Source organism: Setaria viridis, chromosome 4 (genome assembly GCF_005286985.2).
Source record: "Setaria viridis chromosome 4, Setaria_viridis_v4.0, whole genome shotgun sequence".
NCBI lineage: Eukaryota > Viridiplantae > Streptophyta > Magnoliopsida > Poales > Poaceae > Setaria > Setaria viridis.
Window position 1 is genome coordinate 39,362,187 of NC_048266.2, and position 13,934 is coordinate 39,376,120.

At 45.9% G+C, this 13,934-nt stretch overlaps 2 protein-coding genes across 2 annotated transcripts; one reads left to right on the forward strand and one right to left on the reverse strand.

Annotated features, from left to right (window-relative positions):
• Nucleotides 1-3,854: 3,854 nt before the first annotated feature.
• On the forward strand, nt 3,855-6,670 carry LOC117852327 (NEP1-interacting protein-like 1). Its single transcript, XM_034734369.2, has 5 exons — nt 3,855-4,292; nt 4,844-5,022; nt 5,667-5,750; nt 5,841-6,011; nt 6,165-6,670. Exons 1-5 carry the CDS (start codon nt 4,109-4,111, stop codon nt 6,285-6,287), a joined length of 741 nt encoding a protein of 246 aa, XP_034590260.1. The 5' UTR covers nt 3,855-4,108; the 3' UTR covers nt 6,288-6,670.
• A 2,196-nt stretch (nt 6,671-8,866) lies between these two features.
• On the reverse strand, nt 8,867-13,583 carry LOC117852326 (probable protein phosphatase 2C 60). Its single transcript, XM_034734368.2, has 5 exons — nt 13,182-13,583; nt 11,940-12,367; nt 11,468-11,835; nt 10,338-10,574; nt 8,867-9,584 (listed from the first exon to the last, which is right to left on the reverse strand). The coding sequence occupies exons 2-5, from the start codon at nt 12,256-12,258 to the stop codon at nt 9,342-9,344; spliced, it is 1,167 nt and encodes a 388-aa protein (XP_034590259.1). The 5' UTR covers nt 12,259-12,367; nt 13,182-13,583; the 3' UTR covers nt 8,867-9,341.
• Between the last annotated feature and the right edge of the window lie 351 nt (nt 13,584-13,934).

The window sequence follows — 13,934 nt, forward strand, 5'->3', positions numbered from 1 at the left end:
CACGTGATATTTCTTGTTTCTATCTTTTGCACGAGCAGATAGCATGTGATTTTCTTTCCTACGTCTACGTGACCTGCTCACGCATCACTCGTACACTCGAGTTCTTTATTTCGGCTCACGGGTGGATGGGCTGTTGTAGTCAAGCTTCTCATTGATCCAACAAAAGAGAAGCATTTATTCATAAAGTCAGGTAGGCTTATCAAAGGACAGACATGTGTTAGGTGACTTCATTACATTTCTTTTTGAATGCCACAAAAAATTCTTAAAAATAGAGAACGTATAGAGTTGCTTTGGGTGTCCCGGGAGTACTATCAATCTACAATGTTTTTCTTAATTATCGCGAAGCTGAAATTAACTTAGATATTTGACACTGGAGTTAGTATTCGTTGCGAACATCTATTATATTATCTTTAGTAATTGTCCAGCAAATTAAACCCATGTATAGAAATTAATACATTCATTAGAGGGGAAAAAAACAAAGTGCACGTATACATATTGATAAATTACTTACCACTGCCATTGTTAAAGAGCCTAAAAAGATAAAAAGGGCGATATAATTTGCATATGTAAGTTTGTTTTGTACTACCCTAAATACATTTACAATAAGTGAGTTTGAACTGCAATGCTAGCCATGTAATTATTATATGAGCTTCCCCGCCAGCGGAGAGTAATTGGCTATGGAGATATTTTCAGGAGGAGTAGAAATCTTTCGGTTTTTTTTTCCCTTTTGCCTCCCCTATTGTAAGGACAAACAAGTGAGATCGAGGTAGGCGTGGTCCTCTCTCTAACTATTATGATCTCATACCATGTACTCCTTCCATCCTAAATTATAGATCGTTTTGGTATTTCTAAATTCATAACTTCTGCTACGCATCTAGATATACACTTATTTTTCAAAATACATACTAAAATATACGTATCTATAATAATTAAAATGATCTATGATTTGAGGACTTTGCGTGCTAATGAGACAACTTGTTATTGGGCTCTGGCTTCTACTAGCTGCCAGATGTTTCTAGAGTTTTCTTATAACTAGAGATAAGCAAAGCATGGTGAATAGTAGACGGCATGTGCATGCATTGCATGTGTACTGTGTGATCTTGGGAGTACTGACTTGTTAGGTGCATCCGTGCATGGCCATTGACGCTGGAGCAGTGAATGAATTAACCGGAATAATAATGCATGGCATGGTAGCTCTGACGACTGACGAGCCAGCCATGCGAAAGAAAATCTTGAAAGGCCCACACACCACGACCCTGTGGCCTGTGGGGTGTGGTAGATCCAGCGCTCTGCAGGTGTGCATTTTGCATGGACTTCACGTACTCGTGTCTCCTGGACCTCCACGACTCGTGCACACTGCTCAGACAGTTTCCAATACCATCTGCTCTTTCTATTTTATTTTCTTTCCATCCAGAAACCCAGGATATATAAATTAATTTATCATTTCTATCAATGTGGAGCAGTATTAGGGCCCAGGGCTACACCTCTCGCTTCTCATGCGGCTCCAGCTGAAGCTCTGTCAAACAGTTTGGTCAAAAATAACTCCACGCCTGGAGCATTAGAGAGGAGCCGGAACTGTTTTACGTGAAGAAGCCAGAGAAAAAAATGAGCTAGAATAAGATCTTCCAACTTACATTTTAACTATTCGTTTATCTTATTATATTATTTGTGGTTATAAACATAAGATATCTAATGTATTATAAAAGTTAAAATATATTGATTACATTATTAGGCAAAGTCATACATTTTGGTTATTATAGGATTTGTTCATGACATCTTGATGCACACGTACGGATTGCTCGCAAGCTAACATCCGTACGTGTGCACCCTTATTCCTATTTTCATCACCTTCCTCTTGTAAAATTCCGGTCCATGAAATACTACGACGCAGGACGCGTGGTTGTTTGCGTTTAAGCCCTTGGTGTTACTCGCTCTGTCGCGTCTGCAACGCTGTTTTCCTATTTTGGTCTTAGTTGATTTAACACAAGTTGTTCTTTCAAAGAGGACCTTGGACGTACAAGTCATCACCTCACTGGCCCACAGGTACCTATCCGCAATGTGCAGATGCCCGTACGTGCCCCTTTTTGCGTACACGATTACACGTGTTCCCTCTGGGTCATCCATTGGTTACTGATCGCAGCAGTTGGCGATGAGGCATCGTTCTCGCCGATTAACTGGCTAATCCCTGGTCACAGCTAGCTAGGGGCTAGGGCGACGACAGCGACACATCCTCAACCAAATACGTACTGCATTTCTTCTCTCTTTTTCTTTTTCTTTTCTTTTTGGTGTTTGTAATAATTCGCCGCCGAATACCTGAATTTATTTGGAATCTTGGCCACGTCGTTTTCGAAGCAGGCTGGCGATACGGAGTTCGTCGATCGGCGTGAAATCGTAGAGGCGTCACGGCTAACTTTCAGAAAATTGATTGGGATTAGCCTCTTGGTAACGAAAATTGAAATTCAATTGGCGCCGTGCTAACTTTCAGTTACGGGTACCCATCCATGGATCCATCTTTGACCCGGACCCGCCCTTTCCCTTTTTCGAGCCAACTTACGTCATTTTTTTTTTCGAATCACACGTTACAGACGCAGTGTACATACATTCGTCCCTGCGAACATTTGCACACAACTCTACTTTTACGAGCACATTCGAAAGACTGAGTCGATAATAAATACTCTAGATTGATGAAGTCATTGCTAGCGTCTTACTATCAACGAGCATGTCTCCTACCGTTGAAAAGATAGCGCTGGTGAAATCCTCAGATAAATTTAGAAAAATGCGCAATTTTGTGGTTCCACTCGACTATTTTGGCTCGAGTTATTACGTAAGGGTGGATGATGAGCCGGTTTTGGTTCATTATAGCTTGTTTGATATCGAGCTAGTTCAGCTCGGTTCGTTAAGGTTAACATGCTGAAAATTGAGTTTGGCTTTGTTCATATGTAAAGGTTACGCCGGGTAGTTATTGTTGTTCTTCTTGTCGAACATAGTAACGTGTATGAGATTCCCGTCTGCCTTTCTCACACGCGGATACACTAGGTTGATCATTTTTTCTCTCTCGAAAGAATAGCCTATCATCTGTTTTTGTGTATCCATCCATCAGTGGCAGCTTCGTCCAGCTGATTTTTTTTTTAATTAAGGAAAACAACCGGCCTCGACAATTCGCGATTCGTCCAGCTGAACAGTCGTCGAATTCAAATTTGTCCAAAGGTGGGAAGTCAGGAAACTCAGGCTGGTTGGCGCCATAAATTGGTGCATCATCATCATCTCGCACGCGGATGTGTAGCAGCAGCAGAGCGCAATTGACGGATTCAGATTGGATTACCGTATCTCGTATGCAAATGCAGCTGAGGTGGGGCCCCCGGTGAGGAACAGCCTGCCTAGCTGGCAAGACGAAGAGGTAACTGCGGGTGGGCCCCGCGCACGCTGCACGGCACACGCATGCATGTGCACGCGCCCGGCCAAAAATATCTCCCTCGCCGCGCGCACGTACTCTACGTAGCAGGCGGCAGAGCCCCGCCGCCGCGCTACGGCCTACACGGCGGCGACGCACGCGGCAGGCGAGCTGAGGCCTGAGGTCCACCGACCGGACCGGACCAGACCGTACGTAGCATGAGCGAGCGAGAGTCTGCTTCGCCGCACAGCACAGCAGCTGTGTCAGCTGCTGCAGTAGCCGGCCGGCGATCGGCGGAGATCAATCAGATCAGACGAGAGGTAGGCGACGGCCGGGAGCCCAGGAGGAGGACATCGGAAGGGAAGGGATCAGATCAGGGGAGCGCAACGCAGGCAGCGTTGGCTTGGCTGCCGCTCTCGCGTCCCGTCTCGTCGCGGCATAAATGCAGCGGCGACGGGTTGGTTGGCGCCATAAAAGCCACCACCCCCCTCCTCTACTCCTCCACCCTCTCCTCTACCTACTAGTCCAGCCCATCCATCCCCTTTGCATTGCAGCATTGCTACCGCTTCTCCTCTCACCACCCCCTGCGTCGCCGCCAATTAATTCGCTCCTCGTCACCGGCCTCCCCAACCGCACCGCCGCACCCGCGATCGCAAGGATTCAGGGCCGGCTGGAGGTTTGAGCTGCCGCGTGCTCTCTCTCCAGGCGCAAGCAGGCATGGATTCGTCGGCCGCGTTCCTGCAGCACCAGCCGCAGCGGAGCTCCAGCAACGTGTCGCTGTCGTCGCTCGCCAGGACCGGCAGCGGCGGCGGGAGCGCCGCCCGCGGGAGGGGCGCCACCAGGGGCAGGAGGATGATGCGCAGGGTCTGCCGCGGCGTCATCACCTTCATCTTTGCCATCGGTACGGCCCCCCTCCCACGCGCTTTCCTTCCTACTACTTGCAACTTGCTCCTCCTCTCTTCCCTTCCCCTCCTCTTCACTCCGTTAATTACTCCTTCCTGAACAAATTCTGCTCGATTTCACGCCGGCCCTCCTCTGATATATCTTGCCAGCCAAATTCGGTGGCCGATTTCACCCAAATCTCTTCTTCATGATATTATTAACTCGGTTTCAAAACTAGATCATACTAGGATTTGTTAAAAATTGCCCAAACTTGTAAACCACCGTCCTTTTCCTCGCACCACTGCGCATAGAATCTCTGATCCCTGAAACAACAAACTATTACTTCTTCCCCACCACTGAAACTAGCAGATTTTTAGGTTACATTGTTACAGCATAAGGATCGATGGCTTTGGTTTCAGCTTAATTTGGCGCAGTGATTCTAGGATACAATCTTTTATCTACTTTTTTTTTTGCTGCACAAGTCTATGCCTGCACGTTGACGCTGCGAATTGATTCATCTGAAAGCACTGAAGAAGTAAGTAATCTAACTCATTCGATGCGTGCATGCAGCTGGTCTGTTCCTGGGCGCGGTGACCGGCGGCCTCATCGGGCTGGCCACCGAGAGCGGGCTGTTCCGCGGCACCGGCATCGGCGCCATCACCGGCGCCCTCGTCTCCATCGAGGTCGTCGACTCCTCCATCCGCCTCTGGCAGGCCCGCCGCTCCGGGATCTGGAGCATCCTCTATGTGGTAAGCACTCATCACTTGCTAATCACTCAGGATGGATAGTATGGATGGATGATTAGTTAGTTGACGACAGTCTGATCTGAAGGCACTAGCAAGCAGGTAGCTAGCCAAGCACAAGAAGCATGTAGTAGCTGGGAGTAGGACAGCAACTCGTAACTGCATACCTGCTTGCTTGCGTGCGCTTGCTTGTTCCTGTGTGCATGTCGGCATGCGTTGCTGATTTGTTGTTAGTTTATATGCATGGATTGTATTGCCGGTGTTTCTTTAGGTGGCTAATGACGTCTTCAAGACTGCAGCTCAAGATCCAGCTGGATTTTTTTTTTCTTTCTGAACAATTCCTGCCTGCACAATTCTTGTGGAATTACTACTGTGTTGCTGGCTTGCTACTCACAGTCAGACTGAGTTTTTCCTACCTTACCAGCTAGTAGGATATTTGTAGCCTACACAACACATGATCTATACTCATCTTGATCATGGCAATAGCCTTATGTGATTTGCAGTAGCTCATGAAAAGGGCACTCTATATATTATTGCATGAACGTGGTCTTGATGCAGCATCTCTGAACTGAACATCTCTTGTGCCATTGAATTGGTATCCTGCCTTAATTTTCTCTGACGAGCCTAACACGTGCAAATGCGCGATGCAGCTGAACGTGATCTACAGCCTCCTGACCGGCAGGCTCGTCCGCGAGAAGGTCGACCCGGCGGTGCAGCGAGTGGTCCGGAGCCAGGTCTGTTGGTCCATAGATCATGTGCTTCTCTGAATCAATGCGATTGTGCAATGCTTCGTGTTCCATCCCTGACAGTGGCTGGCATTGCAGATGAACGCGGTGGACTCGTCGCCGTTCAGGGAGCCGCCGGACCTGTTCGAGGTGGAGGCCACCAACGGCATGCCGCGGGCCTCCATCGACAAGCTCCCCGAGTCCTGGATCACCGAGGAGTACAAGCGCGACGGCGTCGGCGACCTCTCCGGCTGCTCGGTCTGCCTCCAGGTCCGGAGAAACTCTGAACATCTCTGCTCTAGCTCATTCCTCATTGCCTTAAGATCGATCACATTCAGACAAAAGAATGCTGCATGGATTTGATATGCAAGTGTGCTGAAAATTTCTTCCATCCGTCTTGGATGTTGCCATTCATTCGTGCAGGATTTCCAGGTCGGGGAGAAGGTGCGGAGCTTGCCAGACTGCTGGCACGTGTTCCACGTGCCGTGCATCGACGGCTGGCTGATCAAGCACGGGTCCTGCCCGCTCTGCAGGAGGAAGCTCTAGACGCCCCCCGACGCCATGGATGCATGCTTGCTTGCTCGCTGCGAGTTGATCGATGTGCCCTGTGCCACACTGCTTCCTAGGATGAGGAGAGGAGCTGGAGGAGGAGGAAGAGACTGACATCTATAGAACCCTTAATTTATAGATTTTTTGCTTCTTTTTCTTTTTTTTGCTGCTGCTGCTTGTACGTGTTCTTCTTCTACTTTTCTTTTTGCATCTTTTTTGATCTATAATATCTTCCTCGCTCGTTCGTTCTCTCCTGATCATGTAATATACTACTGCTGCTGCTTCTGCTTCTGAAAACCCTTGGACGACCGGTCGGCTTGTGCTTCGATCCATCGTCTCTGGACTGTGATCTGGTGTAATATATTACCGACTTGTAGTCACATCATGGCACTTGGACATGCTTATCATCTTGCCGTGCTTATTGTCTTCTTGAAATCTCGTCTCGTCGTTTCAGCTTTGTCACTCGTCAGGGTTAAGTTTTGCGAATTCAAAGATGAACAGGAAAAGAAATGTGAGGTGAATGGTAGTGAATGTATGTATGTGTTCTGAGCTTCAACTTGCCTTTTGCAAGCAAACGATAGTGATATGGAAGCAAGAAAGCTTACCCCTTGAAAATATATTTTCCTTCTTGTTCACCAGTGAATTGCTTTGGCAAGGACTGCACATTGGCAATCTCATCTACAGCAAGAGCCCTTTGTAGCAATTTCACCTTATCACCAAACAGCGACACAATATCATCTTGTTGATCCTTCTTCCACCCTGGTAATGAAAAAAGGCGTCAAGAAAGGTCAGGGGAAAGTTGCTTTACCAATCCTGGACTTGATACAAGCGGCATGCCAGCAAAACATCCAAAAAGAACTAACTGTTAGTCCTATAGCAACAACAAACAATACTGGCCGTAATGGACTACTCAATTCATACTGATGTTGTCAAAATGGTGTAGCCTAGATTTTAGCACAGCAGAGTTGTACTCTCCTTTGCTTATAAGCAAATGCAATTCACAGTTCGTCCCACAGGCTTATAAATAGGTTCACCAAGTGTTTAGCAACAATTCCCTAGTACTGCTGATTCTTTTGCTGCAAAATCAGAACTTTTTGTACAGTGAAATTGTTGCTACGATGTTGCTTGAAGGCTAACATTTAGTACCCAGTAATTTCAAATTGCATTGAGAATTTTTCAGTAAGACTATATTGGTTCCAACCCCTTTTTTCTGAACAGGGGTTGGTTCCTGAGATTGACGTGGTACTGGAACCTAAGCAGTTAGCATCCTCAAACTCAAATCTGTATGGGACAAAAAAGTGGAGGCATGAATATTACATCATGTAGCACCTTATTGTGGTTAGTAAATGGAGCACCCCAAGTCGGAAGCAGGTGAATGTTACATTTATTTAAACATTAGTAATTCTGACCATTCCAGAATTAAAGCTATCGTCATATGGTGGGCAGCACCAACAATAGCAGATGATCTTGTGCAGAATTAAAGCAAGTAATTAATAGCAAAATAGGATGGAAATAAAAGATATCGATCGCTAGTATCTTGGAGACCGTGGGTACATGATGTCTGTCTGCAGTTGCAGAGACCATGCATTTTATTGCACATAAACAGGTGCAAACGTGACATGATTAATTTGCTTATCCATCCACAAGCAGCGGGCAATGAATTGATCAGTAATTCAGTACTATTAAAAGGGCTGGGCTACTCCGACCCACTCCGGTGTATTGGCACGCGGGGGTTAAAATTTAGTCCCTATCACATCGGATGTTTGATACTAATTAGGAGTATTAAACATGGGTTAATTACAAAACTAATTGCACAACCCCTAGATTAAATCGCGAGACGAATCTATTAAGCCTAATTAGTCCATGATTTGACAATGTGGTGCTACAGTAACCATTCGCTAATGATGGATTAATTAAGCTTAATAGATTCGTCTCGCGATTTAGCCTAGGAGTTCTGCTATTAGTTTTGTAATTAGCTCATATTTAGTCGTCCTAATTAGCATCCCAACATCCGATATGATAGGACTAAAGTTTAGCCCCTGTCTCCCAAACACCCCCGCTTGATACTCTCCCGCTTGGTCCTCTTCCCGCTTCCTTGATCCTCTCCCGTGTATACCTCTCCTCGCTTCCTATGAGCGATTGGATCGATGTGGGTGGACGCCGGGAGCCAGGCGAGGGGAGGCGTCAGGGAGAGCGGGCTTTGCCGCGCCATCGTTGGTTGGAGCGAACCGGCTATTTCATCATCTCAGTATTAGGTGACGCTGCCGCACTATGTACATGTACAACGCGATGCCTGAATGGGCCAAACACGCTGTTAAAAGATCAATACACTATGCACGCCACCAATGAGATCCAGCTTTCAGTTTCGCAAGTTCTTTGTTCAAGCTCACATATCACATGCATACAGATATATGATTGCATCCTTTGCCTACATAAAGATATATACATGTGAACCAAATAAACTGTGTACTTGCAGTAAGTAACCAATAGGATCCAGTTTCAGTTTTACTTTACTAGCAGAAGCGCGCGCGCACACTAGCAGTAAGTAACCTTCAGATGTACCAGTCCAAACAGCATTTACCAGGAACAGCAATTCCACTTCGCCAGTGGTCAATAAAACAACAGCTTTAGATGCAGTACCGAGTCAAAACATTATACATACACTTGACACCATCAGTTAAATAAGTTACTCCTCCTTTTGGCTGCTTATTATTATTCCATATACATAATATATATATGCACTAGGGTTAATTCCAGCAATCGGAACGGACACATGCTTGCCTTTCCAGGTGACCGCGGAGCATCATCAATTTAGACAACAGAGAACCAACCTATTGACTCGAGCCAACCTTGACACGTACATTACTGTGATGGGATTAAAGGACACCGGAACGGGAGAGGAGCTTCTCTGCCTCTCCTATTTCTTTACAGCGTTGAGTGGATGGGTGGGGTGGTCTTGGCCGACACATCATTATATAACACATTAGACACAAGGAAAAATAACCTCCTTCAGTCAGGCGTGTCGTCTCGGTGAGGCAGGCACTCCTCTAGTCACGTTGGTGTGAGCGTGTTGCTGCGCATGCTGGCGCCGCCACCTCGCAGGGAAAGAGCGGGACCTCGGTGAGTGCTCGCCCTACTTACGAGGCTCGAGTCAAGGAACACTACTATGACTGTTATGTCATCGTGGAAGTGGCGGCGGACACCCCGCTCGATCTTCTTGAGGTCCGAGTACCTCATCTCTCTTTTCTTGGCTGCTTCTTGCAGTGCCGCTCTTATCAGCTTCCTAGCGCAGCCCTGAAAGATGAAAGATCAAATGAATCATCAGGTGCTGCAATTATATCTTCTGTTAGCTAAGAACAACCGTAATGCACTCAAACTTTCTTACAAAAACCTTCCTAAAGAACCTCTCATAAGTTGGATTTATTCACTAAGGAGTTAAGGAAAAACAGAATTTGCTGCATCAGGATTTGCAGAGCCTTTCTACGAAGATTTCAGCACACATACATTTTCCATTGGGTAATCAAGGTGAAGGGAAAAAATGATGCTATGCTTCCAGGATAGGAACCAGAACTTCAAACCACTGTTTCTATTTTCTACCTTGCATGCAAAGGTAGTCGATCATTATTTTGCCAGTAATGCAATCCCTATGTTTTGTTTATACACATTTCTAAACAAATGCTAAGTGCCCAAGAACCATGTTCCTTTTTACTATTGTAAACCAATCAATGATATCTGCAAGTTATTTCCTCATTATTCTTCAAGGATGCAAGTCATACTAGTGTAAGCCAATTCTGCACTTGGCAAATTCCCCATGTATCTTGAGCACGTAGTCCATGTCCCAACAACACAAGGTAGTAGCAAGTTAATTCTTGAGTTTGTTGGAATATGAATACAATAATTTGAAGACAGGTTTATATTTTTTTTATTCATGAACAGAAGAACTAATCTGAAATAGCAGACCCATGAGGTTGCACAAGATAGCAGTAGAATGTCAAGTATTGTATGTTATCATGTTAGCTTAATACACACATGCAAAGAGTAACTTACATTGCGAGGGCTACTTTGAACAATATCAACAGCCTCTTGGTTGGTTAAGTGCTCCCAAAGTCCATCAGATGCAAATATGAGAAACTGATCATGTGGTTGTAGTGGTTGCACACTGATTGATGGCTCTGAACTTAGTATAGGCTTGCTAAAAGGTTCACGGAGGCGAAATTTTGCATATAGAGGTTCCTTGTTGAACTCTTGCTTTTTCAGGTAAGCATCACCGATTGATCTGCAAACCTGTAACATACAAGAGAAACTCAACAATTAAAGAATATGGCAGTTTAGGAGGTATTTTCAAATCTGTTTTTTATAATACTGATATTTTCAAATCTGTTAGTTGTTAAACATACAAGAAAAGCTTATCACATATCTGAGCATGTTATCATAATATGGGCATGTCACAGGATAGGTGGGGATTAGATTCGATCCCTCCATGGAGCAGATTGGCAAGACATTAAACGCAAATCCAAACAAGCACGGAGAGCAGAGGTTAAGGAGGACTAAAGATCAAAATATTTTTACACTAATAAAAAATTACATTAACCAATGAATAAACCTAAATGAACATGTTCACCAAAAACTTCCATAGTAGTAGTAACTAATGAGGAAGAACTTAATGATGTTAATGCTACTACATACTTCAGGCACTAACAATGCATAACAATCCAATTCCTAAGCTCCCTGCATAAGAGAATAGGACGGGTGCCATAATCATTCACAACACAAAGGAGTATCTTGCATAAATGAATATAAGGTTATTTTAGTTGTTGCCACCTACAACTACTTGGTTTTGTCATCCAAAGGCATACATGAATGGTGTCATTTAGTAAACAGCATTAACTGATAAGGAGAATAACAATAGTTCAAGGCAATGTAACTCTAGATATATGGCACCGAAGCCATATAATCAATTAAGAGGGAAGGGGGTGTGAGCCTGCACTGAGTCTGAGCTGGGCTCTGCCGCGGCTGGTTGGAGTGGGCACAGCTAGTGCACTGACCAAACAAGCTAACACTCATTCACTATGCAACAAAACAGGTGCATCTATTGCCAGTATGGAAATGAGCAATATAAGATGATAGCCTAACAAAACCTGAAAGCTATGAATGTTTCTCAGTTACAGAAGACACACCTGAATTAGTCCTTTTACACGCCAAACATTGTGCTTGAGAACAACAATATGCCTATCTTCCGGGTGCATTGACTGCAGTTCCTTTCTCACTGACTCAATACTTACGTTATGCTCTGCTGACAGTTGGACAGCCAAAACTTCTCCAGTGGCCTTAACATGCCTTCCTAAAACAACACGGGAATCCCCAACATTGGCAACATAAAGCATGCCACCGCAGATTACACCGACCAGGCAGCATGAGCCAACAGCCGCTATCTGAGGCTTTACAGGCCACTGTTTGGTAACAACAGAGAAGAATCCATCTTCTGTAGCTTCATACGCTTTCTTCAGTACATCAGCAGACATTGAATTCTGCTCAGATGCAAACCCTACGATCCATGAAATAATGGATTAAACCACTGGATTTTCTCCCTTTAAGTGGAACTGAATGAAAATAATGCTAAATCATGGTACTACAAGGTTAGCAAGTTACTTTTCAGATTCTGGAAGAGATGATCGTTGATGTAGCAAGCCGTCTCTGGACCACCATGTCCATCGTAAACACCAACGAAAGTGCCATATGGTCCAGAATCTAGGAAGCTCAATGGGCCTGACTCAATCTGACACTGGTCCTCAAGTAAGTTATTGGCCTGGACAACAGCCATGGAGAATTCCCCATTGACATGCTGTCCGGTATCCTTGTACCATAAAAGTCCATCCTGCCTACCAGCAACGTCTGAGCCTGTTCGGGCATGCCGGTTCGATGACGGTCGCCAGCACGCCCGTAACAAGTTCATCAATGTCACTAGCATCCCTCATCAGTCATCCCTCTCCCACGTACGCCTTCGAGTTCGCTTCATCTGTGGTCCAAGAAAAGCGCGGCTGGGCTTCTCAGCACGCCAATGTTTTTCTTCCTTTGTCCTGAAACAAAATCAGATAGAAATGAGCCAAACATAGCTACAGCTTATGGACAATTCTCAGAAGCCCATTGATTCGAAACCTCTCCGTATGTTCAATGATAACAACGCCTTTCGGTCATTATTTTCTTTCTTTCATGTCAGTTAGCAATAACGTTACAGGTATCATATCAATGTTGGCAAAGCTGCTCAACTACAACTCTTAGGCTTGAAATCTCCTTCGTATGACTAGACTAGAAGTGGGAATAAACAACACATGCCCTTTGAACGACTGTTCAAAGCTAATATTTGGCTTATAAATACTGAAAATCTAACAACAAATGCAGAACTTTGAAGTATTTCTTCTATCGGATAAAACCAAACAAATGATAGGCATGTAAATGGCAATCAAAACCAATACCCAGTAAATGTAATTGTACAAAGCCCCATCCCCTCGGGTAAATTGCAAAGCTCCCTCGGGCCTCATTTATACCAACACGCAGATCAACGGTACCATCAAACAGGGAGGTAACGGAGACACCATAATTCACACATTAATTCCCCCGAAAATCCTCTATCCCCCTCCGTTCAATCGCGCAGGCGCTTCCCACATATGGCAGGCAGCCCGTCAATTCGAGGAACCAAGCGCAATTTCCTAGCCCGGAGAGAGAAATACAAGAATCGAACGACACCACAACACTCCAACACAGAAAACTAACAGGCTAAACTCGCTGATGCGGATCAAGCAAGCTCCCCAATCCAGGGGCACCCGACGGGCCAAGAGGGGGCGCGGGGAAGGAAAAAAAAAAAAAGGTGACCGGGAGGGAAAAAATCCGCACCTCAGCGTGGGCGGCGCGCCCAATTGGCGGGCTCGGGCTGTGATTCAGCGAGTAGGGGGCGAGGGGCCTCGATCGAATGGCTGGATTTGGGCGTGGCCACGCTGCTGCTCGTCGCCCCTCCTCCCTGTCTTCTCACCCTCCTCTCGGTCTGGACGAAGGGGAGAGAGAAAATAGCAGTCGCGAGAGACAAAAGGGGAAAAGGAACTGGAGCAGCCGCCCAAACGGGTCTCGGGTGGCTCCAACCCGACCCGACTCACGAGGCCACGCCCACGCGGGGGTGTGGTTGGGGTTGCCGCCTCCGCAGCGCGGCCGACCGGAGCCGGGGACGACGGGCGGCGAGGGCTACCGGACGGCGCAGCCGCGGATCACTGGCGGCGGCGGCGGCGGCGGCGGGCGATCGATGCAGGAGGAGGTGGCGGCGGAGCGGTGGGGGAGTGGCGCGAAGGCGTGGTGCGATGTGTGGCCCGTTGCAACAGACACGCTAGACTAGATGACGTGTGATGATGAGCAGATAAAAAAGAAAAGTGGAGATGGATTTGAGGCTAACAACCCTGGTGAAATTCTAATTGCGGATTAGTCCCTACTACGGAAACCTACCTACTGAAAATATCTGACCGAATTCACTGAGGCCCCGTTTGGATCATTGGAATTGAATTCCATCCTAATAATCATAATTTAGACATAAATTAATTAAGCTAATATAATTGTATGTGGAATATAGTTGTATATTATAGTTGGGGATATGGGAGAGAT